The sequence below is a fragment of the Caretta caretta genome, chromosome 10, assembly GCF_965140235.1.
Source record: "Caretta caretta isolate rCarCar2 chromosome 10, rCarCar1.hap1, whole genome shotgun sequence".
Classification (NCBI taxonomy): Eukaryota; Metazoa; Chordata; order Testudines; family Cheloniidae; genus Caretta; species Caretta caretta.
Window position 1 is genome coordinate 78,075,750 of NC_134215.1, and position 24,278 is coordinate 78,100,027.

At 46.7% G+C, this 24,278-nt stretch overlaps 1 protein-coding gene across 2 annotated transcripts in view; it reads left to right on the forward strand.

The window, feature by feature from the left end:
* PLEKHO2 (pleckstrin homology domain containing O2) overlaps positions 1–24,042 on the forward strand; it is a 41,363-nt gene extending 17,321 nt beyond the window's left edge. Inside the window, exons 1-5 of one of the 2 annotated variants that reach the window (XM_075133211.1) lie at positions 1,572–1,661; positions 3,816–3,927; positions 11,186–11,290; positions 15,440–15,538; positions 18,969–24,042. In XM_075133211.1, the coding sequence (XP_074989312.1) occupies positions 11,237–11,290; positions 15,440–15,538; positions 18,969–20,216 (1,401 nt within the window). In that variant the 5' untranslated portion in view covers positions 1,572–1,661; positions 3,816–3,927; positions 11,186–11,236 and the 3' untranslated portion in view covers positions 20,217–24,042. Of the gene's footprint in view, positions 1–1,544; positions 1,662–3,815; positions 3,928–11,185; positions 11,291–15,439; positions 15,539–18,968 lie in introns of those variants that run through there. The other variant, XM_048867133.2, reaches the window with a different exon arrangement.
* The last annotated feature ends 236 nt before the right edge of the window (positions 24,043–24,278 follow it).

A 24,278-nucleotide genomic window follows, 5' to 3' on the forward strand; every position in this document is an offset into this window, starting at 1 on the left:
CTCGCACCCTGCTCTGCATCCCAGCACTGCAGCTGGGGCCTCCTCTGCAAATATAATGCAATGAAAGAAATTGCAACACAGCCAGAGCTGGCCCCTGTGACTTAAATGTCAGGTGGTAAACCAAGGAAATTCCCCTCAGCTCACTTCCTTGTGACTCTTCCCTGCCTCTAACTGTTCAGTAACTTCCTGGCTAGGACATGCAGCCCACAGCCTACACTCCTCCTCTGCACTATTTCCCTGGTGTTTGTTAATCATAGCTAGAGGCTGGTCTGAGCCACTAAACATTGGGCTGAGACCAGACCTCACAATTTGGGGGTGCTCACAGCTGGAGTTTTAGTGTGCGACGGAGACGGGCCTGAGTCACGATGTTTGGATTTGGATCCCCACCTTCCATAAAGTCCATGGGAGTTGGCGGCCAAGTCCCAGTCAGAGCCCACCCCTTCGCAGAACACCCCTTGGTTCACATCTCAGAGACCTCGGTGTTGCTGCTTCTCTCTCTCCTTCTGTGAGCGTCCCTCCTGCAGAGGCTGCTGTTCTCCACTTATGTGGCTTCAGGATTTGCTACACTAATGTGAGAGATTGATATGTCTGAACACTGAGCTGATCATGAACTCTTCCGGGCAGGGACCCCGCCCACCTCTGTGTTTGTACAGCACCTTGCACTGTGTGGCCCAAATGAGATTGGCACCTCTGTGATATAAACACATCATCATATCCCCTGTGTGTTACACTGTGCTCCCTACCAAATGGACCAGTTGAGAACGATGCTGTTTCTGTGTAACTACACTGAACCTGGACAACGTGTGCATGACATTTTCGCTATGTCATTAGGAAGAATGGGCCAAGTTCGTCTGATTGAAATCATCATGAACTGCCGTGGAGTTGCGCCAGGGACAGCTAGGCCGCAGCGAGGAACTGGCAGTGCTGCTTTCTTTGTCGGAAAATGATTCCGTTTTGACAGATCAAACGTGCAGGCAGGGAAAAATGTTCTTCACCAACCTACAGCGGTCACTGACCTTGTTCGTGTTGAGGGGAAAGGTGACCCAAGCCTGCAGCACAAGAGATCCTGGAGAGCTGAATTCTTGTCCCAGTTCTGCCAGACGCCCTGTGTGATCCTGAGTAGTCACAGTCTGTGCCTCAGTTTCCCCACATGTAAAACAGGGATAACCTTTACCTAATGCAGTGGAGGACTGCAAGGCTCAGTTAGGGCTTGTAAAGCGCTTTGAGATGGTGATAGAAAGTATGACAGAAATGCGAAGTTTTGCCAGTTCTGCTCAGAGCAACAAGAGTCCTGCGAGCGGACGCCTCTTCCGAGTGACATACAGCCTATACAACAGCAGGTTTTCTTCCACGAGGCCTTTGCCTGATTTATGGAGGCTTGCTGCCTGCGTAACTATAATTGCACATGGATTTTTTAAAGGAGAAAGAGCATCGGGGAGACATAAAGGTGGGCTGAAAAGGCAGATGTTGTTGGTATGGATTTGATTTAGAGGTATCATGTTGCAGATAAAGGTTTGCTTTCCCCTTCTCTCCCCACTCTGCAGGAGGAACAGAAATGCTTAGAAACGGTGGAACTGGAGAGCTATGAAAAGTGCCAGGATTTGCGCGCTCTCTTGAAAAGGAAAAACCGTTTCATTTTAATTCGATCCCCGGGTAAGAAGGTAGGATTATCCTTCTCTTCCCCTTAAACTCCACTGCCTACTGACGTATCTATGTATATGTGCCTAGACACACAAGGACACCAGAATTCTCATTCTGATTTTGCAGTGATTTACGGCAAAGAACTAGCTAATGTGTGTATCTATCATCCCCGCCCCGTCCCTCCTTCTGGGCTCTGCTGTGTCTCATAGATCCTAGATTGCTAACAAACAAGGGCGATTCTCCCTTTAATGAAATATGGACCTGTGCTTTTGGAGTGGGAGGCTCTCAGGTTCATCCCCAATGCAGCAGGGATGTTGTGAGCAACAGAGGAACCATCATAAAGTGGCTGTGAATTCTTTACAGGAGGTGGGGAGGGTGGAATGCCCTGTTCTTCTTGTGGGGCAGCAAGACGGGGGAGGAATTCTGTCTTCACAGCTACTTTCCCTCAGGAGAAGTGTTTCCTCATGAATTTTTCAGCTTCAGAGTCTTCTGTCCTTCTGTCACAGATACTGTTTCATCAGTGGAGAATGAAAAAACCTGCTTCTTTCTGCACCCATCTGTTCTCCCCTGGGTCCTGATTTAGGACAGCACTTAAGTTAAACATGTACTCGAGTCCCACTGAAGTCAGTGAGAGTTATATAGGAAAGCGTATGGCTAAGTGGCTAGAGCATTGGACAGGGACTCCAGTGACCTGGGTTCTATTCCTGGCTCTGACCTGATGCCCTGTGCCTCAGTTTCCCCATGTGTAAAACGGGAATACTGATCTCCTTGGAGAACTAGTGTTATTATAGGAAATCCCCCAAACTCTAGCACAAGGGGTTCCTGTGTTACCATCTGGTTCCACCTAAAATTAGTGCAGGAGTCAAAATGCCTTCATAAATATACTATAGCACTGAGCCACAGTGTCAAACCCTGCTTGCCTCGCTCGCCCACACAGCCTCGCGGCTTTCAACATAAGATTGTTGTGAGCCAGAAGAGCTGGATTGTGCCCCTAGTTTTGATAGTCGTGTGTCATAAACAACTCAGCTAGCCATTTTGTCCCGAAGGTGTGATTCAGCAGAATTCTCTGAACGCCAGTGTGTTTATTTGACTTATGGGTAGTGATTGTTTTACAGCACTGCTTGCTACTGGTTCTGCTTGGGGGTTTACCATAATTCCCGAATTATAGGCTACATAGTTAGTCATCTTTATGAGACAGAACTTTGCAATCATAGAAATGTAGGGCTGGAAGGGACCTTCCGAGGCCATCAACTCCAGCCCCCTGCACTGAGGCAGGACCAAGTACACCTAGACCATCCCTGACAAGTGTTTGTCCAAACTGTTCTTTAAAACCTCCAGTGATGAGAATTCCACAACTTTCCTTGGAAATCTACTCCAGAACTTACCTATCCTTAGAGTTAGAAAGTTTTTCCTAATAGCTAACCTAACTCTCCCTTGCTGGAGATTAAGCCCATTACTTGTTGTCCTGCCTTCAGTGGACATGGAGAACAATTGATCATGGTCCTCTTTATAACAACCATTAACATATTTGAAGACTGTTAACAGGTTCCCCCCTCCATCTTCTTTTCTCAGGACTAAACATGCCCAGGGGTTTTTTTAACTTTTCCTCCGATCTCAGGTTTTCTAAACCTTTGATCACTTTCGTTGCCAGTTATTCCCCATTGTGTAGTTATGGGCTGGGGTTGCAGGCTCTGGGGTGGGGTCGGGGATGAAGGGTTTGCTCTTAGCTGAGCAGTGCCACCGATACGTCCCGCTCGGTGGTGCTGCCCAGAGCGACCCAGTACCTGACATGCCGCCACCCAGTACTGGGTTGCGACCCAAACTTTGAAAAACGCTGCTCTAAGTGCTTACAAATTGATGACTTGATAATGCGTTCCAGTATCTTTGTTGCACTGCAATCTCTCACTTCTGGTTTTTCTTTTGATTTGTTTTGTTGTTGGTTTTCTTTGGCCTAAGATGGAGAACATGTCACTGTATTCCTGTGTGTCTTCCTAGTTCAGATCTGACAGGCTGGGGGCAAGGGGATTGATCAAAACAAATTCATTTCTACAAGGGTTTCTGCAGCCAAAGGTGTCAGCATCTCAGCTCTGCATATTTTACCTGAATGAGGACTATTTAGTCACTGCAGTGTTTTTTGCGCACACCCAGGTTTCAGTTCGTATTTATTATTACAGTAGTGCTGAGAAGTCTCAACTGAGTTCAGGGCAGAATTGTGCTACCTGCTGTACAAACCCATAGAGAGAGGCCCTTCCGCTAGGATCCTGCACCCCGACCAGGAGAAAGGAGGTAACTTTATACTAATTTTGCAGAGGGGAAGTGGAGATAGAGTGACTCGCCCAAGGTCACAGCGGAACTCAGTGGCAGAGCTAGGCTCCTAAGTGCCACACCAGAGCTGTCAACACAAGACCAGCCTTCCTCTCCTATTTGTGGGGTTTCTTGCAATATGACTAAAAATGAAGAGCAACTTAATCTCATATTTTAGGTCCTAAGAGCCTAACTGCACAAGACGCTGTGCAGAGCCTGTTCAGGGCCGAGCACCCACAGCTCCAGTTGCTGGGTCCCAGTAGATACTTCGGATCATTCACTTTTAAGCCGAAATCCCAGCTGCAGTCAATGGAGATAAGTCTGCTTAGAAATGACAGGCCCAGTAGGAACCTAGTGTATGTTGCTTAGATAGTAAAGGATCAAATCCTGCTCAGCTTACTCATGCAAGGAACGGTATACGTTTCAGCGGCACGACGCACGTGCATACGGGCACAAGAGGTGACTCCAGATATATCATACCTTACCGTAAAGGTCATGATTTCCACTCCCAAAACCCACCGCTGAAGGTTAACTTCACCTTTCCAAAGCACAGGCCTCATGACAGCCCCCCTCTATAGCCCCCCGGTCCACTGCCCTGTATAATACCAGGCACCTCCTTAAACGGAGACCCAGAGAGAGACCACTTGTTAATAACTCCATTTTGATACGTGAAAAGTTCACTGTCTGTAGTGGTCTTTTCCCCTTTGACTGTGAACTTAGGGAGGGTGTTGACACACAACGTACTTTCGCAGATGTCAGAACAGGCTTCCTCGAGCAGGCCAACGTACACAACTGTTGTCTTGCTGTTTTAAAATGGCAGCTGCGGTGATCCTTATCAACGAAACATTTTCCATTTGGGAGCCTTGCTGCCATCCCCTGTACGTGCAGCAGTTATCTGGATCTCTGCGCTCCTCAGGCCTAGCTGTCTTTTCTTGGCCACATTTGCTGATTGTGGTCTAAATGGGTGTAAAAAGTTTAAATATGGGAATATTACCCAAGATGTTCAATTCCATCCATAGTGTGTTTAGGTGCAAGTGCATGCTGTAAACATCTATCATGGATCTACGATATCATGAAGTATCTATCAATTGAAAAAAACTAGGCATTTTGTCCTGGTTTTAGAGACAGTATCTTCCAGTTGCCTTGCTAGAGATGGCCTCTTGCAAAAATATCTCAGGTTTTATTTGGCCTAGTCTCTAGGATGGAGGCTGTGTTATTCTGGGAGAATGTTTGAGCATAGACATTTTCATGCAGTCTTTACTCTTGTCTTGCTCTTTTGTTGGTTTACTTACTCCCACGGAACTGAAACAAAGTATAATTAAAGAGAAGTAAGTACAGCACTTTGCTGAAGACTTGAGACCAGGAGAAAGAAAGGTGGACGCACGCAAATAATTTGTTCGTTTAGAAATCTTCAAATGAGTCAATCCACCCTCATCAATTAAATTAAGCAAGTCATACAGAACTGAGCCTGTAACTGAGGACAATAACCTTGGAAATCTCTGGGCCAGATTTACTGGTGTAAAATTTATCTGGTGCAAGTGGGAATCTACATGAAAGGGAATCTACAAGGCAGTAACTTGCATTCAGTGGTTGTTAAAGCCTGCACCGCGGGGGGGGGGGGGCGCTGAGGAGTGAGGGATGTAGCAAGAAAAGCAACTAGCAAAGACTCATTTCAGGTGATGTCACTCCATTCCCAATGCAACCCAGGCATAAATGGGTGGAAATTCCCCGTGACTTTGCTGAACTCAACTCCAGTTCACTTCAATGGGGACTGCGTACCTGTGTATGCCAGGAGCTGAATTTGGAGCCCACCACAAGTTACAAGACTTTGCCACATACACATGATTTCTGATGGACTTGAGTCTGATGGACTGATTTCTGATCCTACCCGAGTTTGACGCAGATACTGCTCTGCATCCAGCCGCTGAGAAATACAATAAATCCCCACATGAACCATCCATTCTGATCCCACTTTTCACCTGAAGACATAATCTGATGGGGACCAGGATTCATGGTAGAAACAGGGAGGGAGAGGATTTCTTGCAGGGCCTATGGACAGGATGCATGTACCTTTCCCTCTCCTAAATGGAAAGCCGGGTAGGTGTGACTAGGAGGCCCTTTTAGTGCTTACTGGATGTACTATGTGTGGGAGGGGACACATGGGATCATATTGAGAGATGCCTCTTCATTTTACGGCTGAGAATGAACTGGATGTGCACCTCTTTTATCCCATTGTATCAAGTCAGTGATTCAGCCTGAACAGGCTGGTCTGTGCCCTCCTCTGAGTTCAGTTATAGTAAATTGCATAGCCCTATTCATTGCTTGCAGACGTCACTATTGCATCAGATTTAACCACAAGGGCTTTTACTAGAACATCAGGACTTTGTTTATGTCATGACTCAGTCTCAGCTGGCTTAGGAAACAGGAGAGCAAATTTATCATCTAGCTCATTGTCCTTTGGCTGTACAGTTGGGCTGCTGAATTTTTCTACTTTCAAGGGTTCTGAGCAGAAGGTCAGGCCACATGTTACATATCTGCCATTATAAAACTACTCACAGATGGTCTGTGGCTGCTCAGTGTCTCTCCTGCACTTCTTTAATATTCAGATTGGGAATACCTATACCAGAAAACATACAAAGAGAAGCAACTCTGTTTACTTTTCCTAGGTCCCACATCAAAGTCTGTGGTAACCTGAGCAAGACTAGTTTATAGACCCTTATGGGGAAAGGGCGGGTCAGAATTGGGCTCCAAGTCTTCCAGGGTCACTCTTGTATCTCCTCTTACCCTACTTTCAAAACACATGCATTGCAGAGTGCTTCTCCACATCAGCAATGGCTCGCTGCGGCTTCTCTTTAAGGCCATCAGCAGCACCTCTCTTCCTCCATCAAGGGTATGTCCTTGACAGTACAACACAGCTTAGACCCCAGACTCTGCAGATCCACAGTGAGGGTGTTCTTAGCAAGGATTTTCCTTAAGAAAAGATGCCCCGGGCAGCCCATCCTCTTCTCTCTGCCTGTGATAGTTAGCCTTTAACTTCACTGATTTAAAACAGAACGGTCTGGAACGCTGCTTCCCTGTGCTAAGAATGCATAGTACAGAGCCCAAAAGTGGTGACCATCTTCAGCATAAGGAGATAGAAGGGAGGGACTTGACTTGTGCGGGGATCATTAAGCCGACAGCGCCTGTGAAAATACTTAACACCTACACAGCACTGTCCCTATTCAGCCAATATATAACCTTCAGCCATTCTGGGTGGAAGGTAACGGTGTTATCCCCATTTTCTGATGGGGAAATAGAGTCAGTTCCCTCCACATGGCTGTTTGCATTAAGTAACCAAGGTTGTTCCATGTATCAAGACTTACGGAGTGGATGGAAGGCGAGTATAAGTAGCTAAAATACTGCCCTCAAAATACAGGTGCTTCCACAAGAAAGCCTATGACTTGAAGAAAAGACCAAGGGACGTACACAGTATCATCTTTGCACCCCTGAATTTGCTGGTAGTGAGGATTAGTGGCATTTTGGGGTGGGCAGAATTATTGCAAGTTTTTTAAAATACTTGCCACTTTTATGCAAGGATCTCAAAATGCTTTACAGATATTAGGGTGAAATTCACTGCATGCAGAGGGCCAGTCCAAGTCCCAGACATCACTCAACTCCCCAGAAGAGGGCTCAAGCGGGACCAAGACCCTTGTGCTGGTCTCTGGTCACCAATTAATGAATTTAGCCTTAATCCTCCTGCGAATACATGGGTTTTAAGGCAAAAAGGGACTGTTATGATCATCAAATCTGCCCTCCCACATAACAGGTCACAGGACTCCCCTGAACAAGTTGATGGCAGAACCGTGTCTGGCTCCTAGTCCAGTGTGCTACCCACAGGAGCACAAAGCTGGGCCTGTCACACAAGCCCCATTTTAGAAATCAGAAGACAACTAGCACAGAGCACGACTTGTGCCACGTTACACAGCCAGTCTCTCCCCCCTCCCAGTCCCGTACTGGAGCCTGATGAGCATCCTTCCACAATCTCCCAACCCACCTGGTGGGGTATTGCAACTGCCATAGCTGCATGTAGGTGCCTGTAACTGTAAGTCAGCATTAAAGTGTGCAACCCACAATTACATGCCAGAGGGACACCTCAGCTTCTCCTTAACGATGAACAGTCCCTGGAGCCTTCGCTCAGCCCTGCCACACAACCAACGCTTCGTCACGCTCCACTCTCGGAGGCCCATGGGCTTTGTCAGGGACACAGAAATGAGGCACATAAAGTGGCCACAGAGGAGGAAGCTTGAAAGCAGGGGATCTTTTCCTTGAACAACATGTCCCGAGTTCTCTGTACTCCCGGTGTAAGCTGCCAGGTCTTTGCCAGGCGGCCCAACAGCTGAGCTGTGCACAAGGAAATCTTTCTCAGAGGCTTTTCTAATCGCTTAAGAGCAAAACTGTTTCCAAACAAAGAGGGTTTTAAGCACACACAAAAAACAGGCCCTTTTGGGCTAAAACAAAACCAGCCTGGCACTGCGTTTTGGAGACTTGCTTTCCCTTAGGTTCCCTGGTTAGCGTGAGCTCTCGGCCTCCCCATCAGGGAGTTGTTTGTATAAAGCTCAGGCCCTTACATCTTAGTCGAGCTATTTGGGAGCATCTCCGCCTCATCTCCTCACCTTTTCCACTGGTTCCCATGTAGGAAGCAGGACATTCTAGGAAGGATTAACTCCCTTTTTACTATGCTGAAGCTAAGGGTCTCCTAAGGTGCCACAAGTACTCCTGTTCTTTTTGCAAATACAGACTAACACGGCTGCTACTCTGAAACCTGCCCTGTAACAGTCACCTTCATGGCCTTGTTAATGACTTATAGACGTTTAAAGAGAGGGTTTGCGCAGGACTGAGGCGAATTAGAAACTAAAGCCAGTGACACCCCATCCCTCCTGATGAAGGGCAGCTGCAGAGCAAAAGGACGATGGCCGAGTGGTTAACACTCAGGAGAGGGAAGGAGGAGGCCTGGCTTCTAGGCCTGTCAGCCTTCCTGTGACGTTGAACGTTTTGGCCCTGGTGATCTGCCTAGACAGAGGTTGCCTGTTGATGGTCACCTAAAAAAGGGACCTGGTTTTCAGAGGGTGCCAAGAACCCATCCCTCCGGTTAACGTCTGTGCTGCATGCTCAGAATATCAAACCCTTTGTAAGTGCCTCTGTAAGTATAGGTGCGATCGGTAGCCCTGCCTATTAAGGATGCCTGACACTTCTTCCCATTATAAGACCCTGTTTTCAGCTGCTTATAATTTGACCAAACTTCAACTGTTTGGGCTCAAACTTTCTAGGCCAGTGTCTGCTTTAGGCTGAATTTTTCTGGAAAATTTCAGCCAACACAGTTCAGCCATTTCCAAGAATGAGGCTAAGGAAAAATATAGGGGTTTGCCCTTGTTAAAATTCTGCTCATCTTTCCTTGCACCCCCCAGGCTTTGGAACAGGGAGACTGAGGTCAGGGCACCTAAGTTCTGTTCCCAGCTCTGCTGTGTTAGACAAAGTCAATTAACCTCTCTGCCTCAATTTCCCTCTCTGTATGCTTGAGGAAACTTATTTTATTAGCTAACGGATCCCTGTCAGGAAGCTTTTCCAGGTATGCAGACTAAGTTTTTCCTCTCTTAATTTCACTCCATTGCTCCTAATAGAAATAAAAGCCAGCGATGGAGAATGCCCATTAGGTCATTTCACTGCTGCCCAACTGAGAAACTTGCATAATTCCTTCAGGAATGGATAACTGTGTCATCATTTTAGTTACATTCCAACATCTGGATGCATGAGAGGATGTTACATTTGCCAGTGGCCACGGCCATTCTTTTGAACAAATGCACTGTTTCAGAACAGGCCTTGGGAGAATTTCCACACCATTCACTTATAGCTATTGCCAAGAATTGTCTCAATCAGGTTCAGAGATAAGTAGAAGAGAAATATTTATCATGCAGTGATCAAAAAACACTGAACTTTCTGGCATGGACATTATCAGGAGACCATCCAGTTAAGCACAGAGTTCAGACTCTTGGAATTCCGTTGCTTATTCATTCACTAGAGAGATTACATCCCACCTAAGATTTCCTTCAGGGACTGCTGCCTGGGGTTTGTCAAGGCAGAACACCAGGAATTCCTAGGACTAGTCAGAGCTGGTTGGGAAATTGGCTCCCTCACTGCAGAAAATTGTGATTAAAGTGGTAAAAAGAGTAGTTTTAATTGAAATTTTCCACGGAAAAGTTTGACCTTTCAGTGAAAAATCAAAAATTGAAATATTTTAAATGCTGCCATGGTTCAGAATGGAAGTTGTAGTTTATGTGCCTTGTGCACTCATTCTTTTCTATAGATTGGGCTCCTGGGTCAAACTACATCTCCCATGATGCACCATAGGCTCAGCTGGTGGTGAGCAGAACAGTTGCATCATGGGAGTCCATGGCCCCCCTGCACAGTCTGAAGGAACGGGTTCTGTGCTGGGGATCTCCTGCTCCTCTCCAGGCTTCAGCACAGCCTCTGTCCGGCCATAGCAGTGGCTCATGTCTGTATCTGGTACTACAGTCTCAGAGCTGCTGAGCCCCTGCTCTGTCAGGGTGGAAAGGGGAGAAATTATGGCAGGTGGATCCATGTGGCTCTGCCAGTTTATCCCTCTGAACCTTCACATCTTGTGATTCGGGTGAGCACTCCCCACCGCCCTGCAAGCCTGTCTGTGCTCTGCAGAACCAGGCTGCACGTACCCCTGTGCAGAGTCCCAGAATCCTGCCCCAGTCCTATGCAGCAGCACTATGCAAGAGCAAGCAGAGGTTGTTCCTCACAGATTTCACACTGTGTGTGTGTGTGGTGGGGGGGGGAGTTGGAGATACGGCATCTTATTGCACCTAACACCACAACATGAGTTGCCCATTTGGGCACGTCCCCTATACACAGTCCATCTATTCCCTAAGTAACAGCCATCTGTTGCTCCAGGAACATTTCATCACTCTTTGTGGGAGGAAGAAACTGTCACTCGCTTTATTAATTTAATTGCTAGTTGCAAAAATAAAAACTATAGCAACAAACCATCCAGCATAACAAAGGTTTGTTGATTGCGGCTGTGGAGTGAAGCCATTGCCAAAGTGCAAAGGAATGTCTAGTTTAAACACGGGCTCAGCTGGAGATTGAATTTAACACACTAATGATGTATAGGCTACTTCTCTGTCCTTGGCACGTAACGTTAAGATGAAAACATCTCTCTACATCTCTCATCTTGCAGGTCCATGATATCAAATTTCAGGGTCAGAACGCAGAAGAGAAAGAATCATGGATGAAAGCCCTGAATGAAGGGATCAGCAGAGCCAAAAATAAAATACTTGATGAGGTAAGACAAAATGGGTTTCAAGCTGTATGTGTTTGTGTGTCAACCTTCATTCACTACCGTGTAGAGGGGCGCTGACATCCCCTGCCTCCCGCACCTCCTAGCTTCATGGGCGTTCCAGCTCCAGGTCCAAATTGTGCACCTGGAGTCCAATACTGCTGTTAGCAGGTTTAGATTATAACAACACTCTTGACCTAGTGGCCAGGTGTCACGTTTGCCTTTCTCCCCCTTCCTTCCTTTGCTCGGGCCTCCTAAATACTAAGCAGCAACAAAGGTTAAAGCAAAAAAGAAAAAAAACTCTTGTGGCCAGATTCAGAGGTGGCATAAGGAGAAGTGAGTTACGCTCCCTTACGCTGAGTTACACCGCTTACCAATGTGTAGGCAAGGCTTAGTCATGGCAGCGGAGCCAGAGCATGTAAGAAGTTAAAGTAGCAGCTGGTTCACACCATCTCATGTCCTGCTGCTAGTTGCTTTTCCCCCTCTCTTCTGGCCCTGTGGTATGTGTGTTACACAGACTACCTAAGACTCAGTGAGCCAAATTCAGAAGAGCAGTGTGTGGAGAGTGATAGGGGTATATTAGGTTGTTAAATGGGTTAAACTCTGATTTGGCAACATGTACATGCGGAGGGGCCTGGAAGGTGTAGGTATGTGTGGGTCTGTGTGAAATCAAGCTAGAGTCTCTCTAGACTTCCCCAGAATTTGCCCCTTGAAAGTGGGAGAACAATGCCACATCTTTTCCTCTCTAACAACATACCTGTGAATGCGGAACATGGTCGTTTCAGCAGCATTTTATAGAAGCCTCTATGGGATAACATGTCTAGAATCCACCACCCACTAAGCTGGGCATTCACCATACACGTCATTTGCCCCCTGCCTCCACTGTAACGCTGGGACTCTCCAGGAGGACAAGAGGGGGGAGTAGAGGAAATTGCTGACACAATGGGGTTGGCCTGAGCTGCAAAAGCAACTAAGAGCCTGGTCCAGAGCCCACTGAAGTCAGTGAGAGACATTGTAATGACTCCAGAGGGCTTTGGATCAGGCTCTAAGTTAATCCACTGGAATCTGTGTCCATCCCTGTGGAAGGAACTTGGGCACGAGAGCTGCTGCAGCTCGGAATTTGCCAAGCAGCTGCTCTGCCCCATGGAAGGACTTTCCTTCCTCTCAGCCCCGTGGCTCCCTGCAGCACACAGCCTGGTTACTGCACCTTTAAATCTGGACACGCGTGTAATGTGACACAGAGTCCACCAGCTTTTCATGCTGCCTGGAGAGACGTCTAGTGGAAAGTTACTACATGGGCTGTTAGCGCTACCATCCGGCAAGACGTCGCCAAGAGCTACCTGCGGCTGTGGCGGAGAGGTTGCAAGGAGCTGCCTCCCCCCCCACGACTCTGAAACTACCCCCAAATCCAGACATTCGGGCAAAGGAAGGACTAAAATTACACAGCGTAGGGTTTGACATGGAGCTAACCTCAATCCCTTACCAGGAAGGGCAGTATCTACTATGCAGTAGTTGGAAGGAAGTTCGTAAACTCCACCAAGCTAAGGAGAAGCCACCACAAAGGGAATGAAGCCACCCTGAAGAAATGAGTAGGGGGAACTTGGAGACTAAGAAACCAACAAGATCTGATTAGTGAGAAACAGTCTTTAGGGAAGTGGAAACTGGAGTGTTGTGTAAAAATCTTTGAGAGAAAGGCAAGGGATTAAAAGACACCACATGCCTTCATCAAGCATGCATTACAGACGTGGAGTTGTAGAATGCATACTCGTCGGGCTCCATCCTGGGCCTCTTATTCAGGCAATGAAGTCAATGGGAAATTGGAGTAAGGGGTGGAGAATCGGACTCCAATTGTAGTGTGCCATTTTGATGAGAAAACATTTACATTTAAAAGATCCAGACTCTCTATTTTTATTCACGGGAGGCACCTCGCAGTAACTGGAGGTGGCCCAGAGAAGCACCCTCCTGGCATTACCAAATCACGTTCAGTGTCAGGTGTTTTTAGGGCAGGCATTGCTCATTCATCCTTCCACATAAAAAGCAGCATTTGTAAGTAACTGGACCTACTGGGAGCAGCAGACAAGCGAGGGCTACATTATAAATCTGAGCAGCAGCGAACTCAGCATTCAAGCTCGCTCTCTTGTTACCGATGAGCAGGAGAGGTGATGTAATGTAGCGTAATGCTGGGCAGTCTTTGCTGTAGCAACCTGCCTCTGGCTCCCTGGTTGCTGGGGGAGACCGGCGCTGGTGCTGTGCTGTCTTTCCGAAGTGGAGGTCTCTCTCTCTCTCCCGCCCCGGTGATGATGACGTGCGATGAATGCCGCACTCCCTAGCGCAGAGTATCGAAGAGGGAGCTCAGATGATCACCCCCAGCCACAGGACCTGTGGGGAGGGAAGTGCTGCTCACTAACTGCTTCAACATCTGTGTGCACAGGCCCTGTTGAAAACCAGCGGGCCCAGTCCTCCGCTGGCACAAGTCAGCTGTGCTCCACTGAAATCAATGGGGCTATGCCGACTTACACCAGCTGAGGACTTGGCCCATTTTGTTTTTAATCCCTCCCAATTTTTTTTTTTTAAATTGACTCCATAGGCCTGGTCAGTCTTTCTACTCCAGAGAACTCTCTTCTCTCTGGGGAGCTGAGCCAGGTAACTGGAAAGAGATGCATGCAATCAGTTGGCATTTCTAAAGCCCCTATTGGAGCTTCCCCCTGTGCCTTCAGACACCGAGGACTGAACCCCTGGCTGTGGCCAATAAGCGCTGGGTGCGGCTTGGGGGATGCAAAGGAGACTTTCATGGCTCCCCGTTCCTGAGGTCAGCTCTGTGACCAGCGTAGTTTAGAGCAGCCTTAGAGACACTCTGAACTATATCAGCTTAGGACCATTATGCCAGCTGGGATCATTCGAGTGTGGTACGCTGTGGCAACACCCCAGCATGCCCCCTTCGCGAGGTAGCTGGAGGGGTGGGGGAGGCAGGAATGATAGGCATAGAGCCAGAATAGTAACAGGACTTAGCATTGGCTCTCATTTTCCATGTGCGACGCAATGAATTTTAAATCTGATTCCAGTAAGTAAACGTGTTAATTGAGCCACTGTTGCAATTAATCCAGGTCACTGCTCACATCTTCTGTTCAGCTTCCTGAGATCATTAAAGCTGTACAAAGAAAGGTCTGTTAACAAGGCCTGCGGATACAGTTCACAGTCAGGTCAGGATTATTAACGTGCCTTCACCTCTTAGATTAGTTTTACTACATCTCCCTGCCACGTTCCAAGCCCAGCCTGGGTGCAGGACAACAAAAGTCTCCTGTGCCCTCCTTTTCCTGCCCTGCAGGTACCTAGGATTGGCAAACCTCAGAAAGTTGGATGGGCCAAGTCAGATGCTCTCAGTTTCACCTGGGGGGTTGCAGAACTAGCTCAGCATCTTGTGGATGAAGTCTGTTCTACTCTGACACTGAGCCATCATGAATGTGCATGTTGCAAACCAAGCGGAGAATCTGGAGCTAGCATCGCATTCCAAGGGCCCCTGGCTAAGGTTCTGAATGCGGTTCTGCCAGATCACAGCTGGGTTTGCTTTGAAAATACTAAAGAGACGTTGCAGACACGTCCAGCACCGTTTTGTAGATGTGCAAGTTCACATTGCTGGCAGCCCGCGGTAAGGAATGGAGGATGGTGTTTAAGTCTTCCCCCACCTTTTAGCTTTCCAAGAACAGACCCTGCAGATTGTCTGCATATGTACGGCAGGGGCTAAGAGGGTGAAGGAGCCCGTTCTACAAACGTCCACCCAAGAAAGAGTTGCGTAACTTTCCTGCTAAAAGAGAAGCTTTTGGCAACTTTTTCAGCGCTCAAGTGTCCGATACATACGGCTATAAATAAGAGTGCATCATTGAGCTCTATTCTAAATGCTTCTGAAAGGGAGTGCAGGTTTTAAGGCAATATAATGATGCTGGTGAGCAATAAAAACCACACAGAAAACAAACGTTAACGGTTTGATTTCAATAAGCCTAGAAATCTGAGACCTGATTGTAATGGCGACATATTCAAAAGCCATCCTGGCTACAAATGCACCCTTACCAGATATGACAGAAAAAGACCTCCAAGGAGATGGTTTTAGGCATGGATTGATAAGTCAGTGATGTTCTCCTTTCCTCCTCCCATTTAAAGGTGAAGGTAGATCAGAGCCTTTCCCTGGAACATGTGACTCGAGACAGAGTGAAAGTGGGTCATGGGCGCAGACCACCCACCAGAATTCATCTGAAAGAGGTAAGAATGCACTTTGGGGTTGCATGCTGCAGCGCAGTGAAATCACCTGTATGCAATCTCCATCTGGTAAAAGTCCCAAGCCGGCATCAGAGAACTATTTCTGGGTGTATTGTTTATGCTGATTACATGCAACACACAAAACACAAGCTTCTAGCTGACCCCTTACTTGTAAAACCAGCCGGTAACAGGAGTAAGGGAAAGCAAGTTTTTATAGGATGGTGGACTGCAGCAGTTTAAGATTTTTGCATCCTTCAGGTTGGCAGCTGCTGCAACAGGTGGCGATATATTTGTGAGTCTTTCTATAGTTCGTGAGCTGCTTCGTTGTTCGGCACGTGCCATTACTGCTCAATTACATAAACAACCCGAAGCACTGAGAACGGGTTATAACTGGGTTTTCTAAGACAGGTTTATAGAGCAGCCTGTATTCTGTTCCCAGTAGCTTTCCTGTAGCTAGCATTTAAAACAAAAACACCCACGCCTAATAAATATTAGATTCCTGTTTCTGGGGGAGTTTCTACATTGTAATAGTACTGATACTTTAGAAGAGGATTAAACTAACGAACGGGTTTAAGGCTAAACCCCTTTCTGCAAACGTCACAGTTTGCCGACTCTCACCTTCTGCGCAACTCTCAAGTGATCATAGTGCAGACGACATGCTCCAGAGCTTTTTAGTCTAGCGCACAGAAATCCTGCAACATTCACAAGAGAATCTTTCTTCAGAGAAATAATCACTGGAGAGCCAGACAGTCCCTCCCTTCTCCTCAAAAAGATCTCAGAGGCACAAATACTCTCCGGGAATTTTATACACTGATGTTATTCCCCTAATTCCTTGTAAACTGGGCCTGAAATCTCAGCTGTTATTGCAAGTGCCCTCACCTTGAAGGGGACAATTTGCCATTTATAGGGTAATAAAGGTCTTCTGTGGACATTGGGGACAGAGGGTACGTGTAAGTGGATGTTATTTGGATGGAGGCCCTGGGTACTGACATGCCACAAAGATTAGTATTAGGGACGACTATACAGACGCTGCGTGGAAGAGAAAATGCACCCTACAGTGCTGGTAAGGAGGAGGAGAGCAACAACATCCCTAGTGAAGTAGCTGGTGAAAAAGCAGTTTACGCATTTCACTCCCAAGAAATGTAATGTAAGGAGTCTGAACCAGAAGTCTGATCAGAGTCATTGGCTCTGAGAAGTCATGTACAGCAAGATACCGATCAGGATCGGGACTTAGTGCGGGGTGAAGACCTGTATGCTGCAGCACTGCTGAACGGGAATAGGAGAGTCTTGGGCTGCAGACCCCGAGGAAGGGGACACAACTCAGTTCTCCACCGTGAAATAGTGACGCTTCATCTTGAAAGCCGTGTTCAGTTCCTGTCACCTTATGGAAAGGACACAGTAAAGAGGGTGACCAGACAGTTGTAGAGTAGCAGCCGTGTTAGTTTGTATCCGGAAAAAGAAAAGGAGGACTTGTTGCACCTTAGAGGCTAACAAATTTATTTGAGTATAAGTTGTAGGGACTTGAATACTGTAGTAATTACTGCCCCCCCCCCCGTTAACTGGACATTTTAATTGCTGGTCACACAATCCTGAAGGGAGATACTCTGGGCTAGCTTCACACAGGAGACCTGGGACACATATTGAGAGGGTCAGGCAGTACAGGGGTACTTCACCCAGGTGAGGAGGTCTCTTAAAAGGGCTCAAGTGGGAGGAAGGCTATAGCCAGCCTCCCTGTTCTGGAGGGAGTCTGAGCCTAGATGCATTTGGGCATTGTCTGTCCCCAGGGCTCCCTCAAACAGGGACTCTCTCCTCATTTCTGCCTCTGGGGTGGATAGGAGACTTAGGAAGTTTGGGCTTCAGTATGGAGATAATGCAGCTCTGCATGGCCATCCCTTCTGATCCGGCAGCTGTGGTTGAGCAGTTTGCCTGGAGCTTGTGACATGAAGGACTAGCTGGCTGAGGCCCAACCCAGCCGAGACAGATGATGTCAGGAGGGGAGAGGAAGCAGCCAAACGCAAAATGATGTTACATTAGTGCCCTGGACTGAAGGATTCGATACATGAACTAACAGACCTGTACATTTTATCAATCTAAGAAAATGCAACAAGTTATGTAAGGACAGCAGCAATAGGAATTCTGGGAAACACTCTTGGGGGGGATGACTTGGGTAGTAAGGGGATAAAATATGCTAGGCTACTTCAACAGCTATTCCTACAAGAGGATAGAACCAGATGATCTGCCTCCATTGCTCTAGGTTGTATGCAGCGTGGTAGCCGTGTTGGTCCCAGGATATTAGTGGGACAAGGCGGGGGAAGCCATTTTTATTGGACAAACTTCTGTTGGTGAGAGAGACAAGCCTTCAAGCTACACAGAGTTCTTCCTCAGGTCTGGAAAAGGTACTCAATCTCACAGCTAAATGCAAGGTAGAACAGATAGTTTAGCATGTACTTTAAGGGACCATTCAAGGTGAAGTGGCCCACTAACACCCCTGTATTAAGACCATTTACATGGAAGAGCTCTGTGTAGCTCAAAAGTTTGTCTCTTTCTCTCCAACAGAAGTTGTTCCAATAAAAGGATATCTCCTCACCCACTATGTCTCTTCTTTGCTCCGGGAAATTCTTTGCATTTATCAGTTCAGACAGCGCACCTGCCCATGTAAATATTTGTAACGCGCAAACTGTCCACATCAGAACCGCACAGCACAGTGTTGATAACTTAGAAAGGAAGAAGGATTTTTGATAGGCTGATGGTCCAAAGCAGTCCAAAGTACACATTCTTGACCTCTTGGGATTATTGGCTTTGAGGCGCTCCTGACTGTCGCCCACTACTGGAGACAAAATAGCACAGCGGCAAGTACGCACACACTGAAGCGGGTGCTGGTGTAATGTCCTGCAGGGTGTTAAATTGAGTAAGAAGTGGGGGCGTCAAGGGGAGCAGAAACAGAGGCACTACTCAGTCTCACATGTGTAAGCTGTGCTGAGGTGTACAGGTTTGTCTGTACCATCCTCCTTGTGGGAGGAAAGATTTGTAGTCAGATGCTGGACTTGTCTACACTGCCACTTAACCTGATGTAAGTTTCATTCCTCAGGGGTGTAAAAAAGCCACCACCCCCACCTGGTGCAACGTAAGTTACACCGACTGTACGCGGTGTCCGCACCACGCTGTGCCAGCCAACACAGCTTCCGCCTCTCACGGAGGTGGAGAAATTATACTGATGTGAGAGCACTCTCCCGTCAGCATGGCATGTCTTCAGACACGCTACAGTGGCATAGCTGCGCTGATGTAGCGCGGGAGTGTAGTCCAGCCCTCAGTCACCCCATCTCCACTTCTTTGACTTAAACGATTTGTTAAGACTGGTTTTGAGGACAGGATCGTTCAGGGGATTGATACAGGACACAGTCTAAATAAAGCTCTCTCATATTACATTTCTCAGGTCGCCAAGTCTACATCGGATGGAATCTTGAGGCTGGATCTGGATATAGTGGATAATGGCCCTCCAGACGTCACCTTGACTGTGAGCGATAATGAGAACGTCCCTCCTCCAAAGGAAACTCCAAAGCCACCTATGCCTCCTACAAAACCCAGTGTCGTGTCAGAGAAGCAGAGTGCAGTTAACAGCGTTGCTGATCAAGAGCCTAAAAAGCCTCTGTTGCCTCCAGCAAAGAAGTTGAAGGAGAGTACGCCGTCAAAGGACGATCTGAACGACAAGGATGAGGGTTCGGTCAGTCAAGGTGAGGAGGGTGAAGAACCCAAAGCTTCAGCAGGGGACAAGGAAGAGAACCTCATGGAGGTCAGCAACAGCAGCACGGCAAAGCCTCCGATTCCTCCTCCTAAAATCTTATCGGACAAGCTGAAAGGGGTCAGGTGGGATGAACCAGCCCCTCACCCTCAAAGCACAGAAGGTTTGGAACCATCCAAGGGTGGCAGTAAAGAAAACCTCACAGAGGTGGTCACAAAAGCTACTGTGAAACCTCCACTTCCTCATAAGATTTTATCAGAAAAATTGACAGCAAGTGTGGATTCCACCCCAAGCAATTTAGAGGCGAAGAGTTCAGAAGGCGAGGAGCCCCATGATTCCAAGCCCCTCAGGGATGAAATGGAAGACGGGGAAGTGACAGAATCCACTCCCCAAAAAGTAGAGCTTGAAGAAGGAAGTGAGAGAGCTGCTGCTGAGAAAGAGGAGCCACAAACAATACAGGAACAAATAAAGACTTCCTTAGTTACCGAAGCAAAGCAGGAAAGTACAGAGGTTCCTAGTAAAGAGAAAACACTTTTACCACAGTCCATAGCAAATTCCTCACCTCTCAGAACTCGCTGTGTATCCGTAGGAGGACTGCTGAATGAATCGAAAAATGCAGAAAAAGAACTTCTGGGTCAAGGCTTCCGCAAGGAGCCCCAGTCCTGCCTGGCTAAAATGGAGGAGAAAGTGGCTTGCGAAAGGGAAAAGACAGAAAAACTTCTGCAAAAGGTTTTAGGCAGAGAGTTAGAACAAGCACAGGAGGGGAATGGGCCCCCCGTAAATGCAGAGACATTGCTTAATGAGGCTGTAGAACAGCTCCGGCAAGCAACACAAGTCCTACAAGAAATTAAAGGGTTAGGAGAACTGAATAAGGAACTGACAGAGAAACCGAAAGAAAAGCCGAAGGATCTAGTAACTCTTTATAGGAGAAGTGCTCCCTGAGATGTACTTAAGACGACACTTCTTTCTTACCGTCAAGCTAAATATTTGCTATTTACGACTTATACCATTGCTTGGCCAGTGTTAAATAAGGTTATGTTTTGCTATGCACAAACCAAGCATTCAGAGCAGGGCATTTCAGTTATAATTTTCTTTTTGTTCTGTCTTTATGCCATATTCCCATCCCTGATCACAATAGGAAGTTAGAGGACATCGAGTATCAGTTGCAAAAATGTGAATATTCTTTAAGGTCTTGATCCAAAGCTCATTGACGTCAGCAGAAAAAACACCAATGGGCTTTCGATTAGGCCCTAAAAAAAAAAAAAACCAACCAACCAACCAACAAACAAAAAAACCCACCACCACAACACTGGTAATCAGACTAAAGGTCAGTTTTTCAAAGGAGGGCATGGATATTCCAGCAAAAAATTCATGTGTGCATGTATAAACTGGCACGTAAGACATGGAATTACTCAGTTTGTACTGGCACCCAGAGAGTTTTGCCAATGAAATCATTCCACTGGGAATCTGGCCGCAAACATCCGTAAATTTTGCTCAGTTTGTTCACTTGCTGACAAGTTTTGCCTACCTGGCCCAATCATATTCTGGAACAAATGGTTAACAGTTTCCAAAGATACTCACTGAACATATCGGCAGTTCAAAAATTGTCTTAGAAATTTGTACAAAACTGGCAAACTGATGATGGTAAGCAATTGTTTTCAGCTCTAGACCAGAGCACTGTTCTAAGAACGGTACAAGTATTCATTGAGCCTCAAACTACCATTGCCAAGCAAGTATTAGTTTTTCCTGTGGGGAAACAGGCAGGGATGTGAAGTGATTTGCCGACAGAAGGAGTTCATTTCAGAGCCCGGGACAGAATTTAGCAATCCTACCCCTAACTCTGTGCTCTTTCTCCTAGACAGTGCTGCTTCGTCTGAAATACTGCTTCTTGCTGAAGCAGCCCAAAATGTTCATTTTGAAGCAATACATTGACCTGGTAACTAGAGTCTCCTGTATTTGTAGACGTAAACAGTCAGTTGTTTGGAGGCTCATGGGAGCGGTTGGCTGGTTGTTCTGAAAGTAGACTCTCCCCCTGCTGTGTGTCGAGCAGCATTGTCCTGGGAGGTTGACTGATGACATGTGCGTCATGACAACTGGTTTTGCTGGAATGTCTAATCATATCATTTTAACAGGGAAATGCATTTTGCAGTTTAAATCTTGGTGGGTAGGTGGCTGAACTTAGTACACTGAAATGAAGAAGGCATTACTAAATAAGGGCCCAGTCTGGTTCCCATGGAAGGCAATGGCAAAATGCCCTAATTTCTTGGTCCTCCTTGGTCCTTCCTTAGGGAAGTCGCATCTTCCTAAGCATCAAAGGGGAGAAACGTGATGAAATGAGAATAGTCATGGTGACAAAATGATTACAAAACTACGTCTTGCATGACAAAGATTAAAAGTGTAAGCACCCTTTGCACCCTCAGACAACACGTGTGGATGTGAACCAGTCCAAGTTCAGCGATGCTCATTTACCCAACCAAGCCAGGTCATCACAGGGTGCGGGTGCATCCCTTGTATCCTTCTTTCAGAGTTTTTCCCTAAAATATTCATTCTCAATGGCACCACATCAACTACCCAGGGATTCTAAGGGCCACCACCTCCTCTTGGCTTTATCTAGGTTTGTGCAGCAGAGGAAGGATTGGATTTTTCTAAGCTGATCTTATGGAGCTCCGGGGAAGGCAGGTGGATGTTGAATAGCTAAGGCCCAGCAGAATACAAAGAATTTCTGAGCCAGAAGAGAGTTCAGCTTGGCAGTTCTCATTGAAAAGTATCTACACTACCCAGTAGCTTGTGCCATCTGCCCCTTCCAAGTACTAAGCCAGGATCATGCTATACGCCTTCTTTATCTCAGGTTCCTTCTCCAGTAGCTCACTGAGGCTCCATGGTACCCCATGCTGCAAACATCTACCATAGCAGCAGCCAAAGTAAAACTCAAACTACAGTTTCCCCCCCCCCCCCCTTCCTAATTCAGCTGATGAGTACTCCTTGACATGTCCGGCCCAGCCCTGACCTAAGGCATTTCAGGAACTGAAAAATGGGAACATCCTAGATAAGAGCTACGTAGTCACTCAACCCGACACTTCCAAATCGAGTGATTAGAACAGCCTTGTTTTAAGCTGCCTCATTCTCAAGCCAGTCATAGGAATTCTATTGAAAGTCTCTCATTCTGTCACCCATAAAGTTTCTGCATAGTAGAATTTGCTTGAGTTTCAGGTGCCAAAACAGCCCTGCTTTTAGACACCGGATTTCCAAATATATGCAGTCCAGAGCATAGTCCCCTCGATGCAGGCCAAGGATGAACTCTGGTTCTGCATAATTTACTGCTGTAGAGTCAATGTGAACTGAGGTATCTTGTTTTCTTATGAGATGTACTTATAAGACAAGGGCTAACAATACAGACCTAGTCTATTCAGTGCCTACCAGCTTCTAATATGTCTTTTTCTGCATGTGCACTTTTGTTTACCGAACACTGTGCGATGTGAACATGAGCTGTACAAACCTGGTGAGTACAGAATGTCTTGGGACGTCAGCCTTCAGCGAGCGGGAGGCATTTGTGAGATAAAAATTGTATAACAAAAGGATAAAATAGATGGCTAACAGAGATGTATATGTAATAGGGATGTGCCCAGACCAGAACCATGATCTGGCCTTGGTCAACATTTGGATGCAGATTCAAATCCCAGTGCTAAAGTTGTCCCTTATCCCTATTAGGACCAAACCAAACCCCTGGATTTGAATACCTTTGAACACTGGGGAAGGTTTGGATCTAGCTCAGACTCATCTCCGATATACATGGATGCTTTCGCTCTTACAAATATTTTGTCATCACAATGTGCCTATTAAATATCTACCTACTGTAGTGCTGACGAAGAGTCCCAGATCTCCTTATCTATTGCAGCAAGAATCTACAGGATGTGCTTATATTTACTGTATTTTTTAAATCATACTGAATATTCTAATGTCTGATATTTTACTGAAACCCCAATAGGATTCCTAGCAGAAGACACCTGAATCTGTTAGGAGATGGGAGAGCTAAATACTGTATGTACTAACGTCACTTACCTTCATGTACTATGTCTTGTAAATAACTATAAATTAAGTGAACTCTCTTTTTAACACCCAGTGTCTCCATGGCTGAAAATGTTGTGTTAATTATGGAAAAATAGCCTTTTGTATAGGTTTAGCAGTTTCATTCTAAAAGTGATTAACCCACCTAGAATTTTGGGTCGACTGGGCTTTTATATATAAACAAAGCTTCATGGTTTGTTTAGACCATTTAAGTTTTCGCACATGTTATTCTTGTTCAGGGCATAAGCCAATCTCTGCCCAATGGGGATGGCAGGTTATTCCAGAGCTGTCTTCTGGGTTTCTTGCACCTTCCTCTTAAACAGCAAGTACTAGCCATTGTCCCAGCCAGGTTCTGGAGTAGAAGACCCATTACGCTGATCTAGTAGGACAATTCCAGTCTTCATTTTACCTACCACCAGTGAGCACCTAGCTTTTCGTCACTCAAAATCCCCAGCTGCACTAAGCTTGCTTTCTCACATCTGAAGACGCTGTGGGCGTGTCGAGATGGAGCATGACTCAATTTCAGATTTGTACAAGGACTGCCAGAGCTGCATGGTTCCGACAGGAAGGAAGTGAATGTGCTAGTGAGTGGCAGTAAACGATTGTATCTGAAAATCAGCTGTCATGGCTAGTGGAAAGGCAGCGCTGCCTTCTGCGTGTAAAGAGCTTTGAGATTTGGCAATAAAACTCCTTTTTAAGCACACTCAGCTTCAGAGCAGTTTGTTCGGAACAAGAAGGAAGAGCAGGCATCGGGAGAGAGTATAAAGTCTTTGCTCGGATACGTTCTATCACAGCCATAGAGGGTTGTGCAGACTGTGTCCAGCCTAGTCTTTGGGCTAGCTCACGGGCTAGCCACAAATCCCAAGGAAGGGGCGGAACAACCATGCACTGCCCCAGGAGCAGGCCAGGAATCAAACTGCGGAACTGATAACCCTGTGC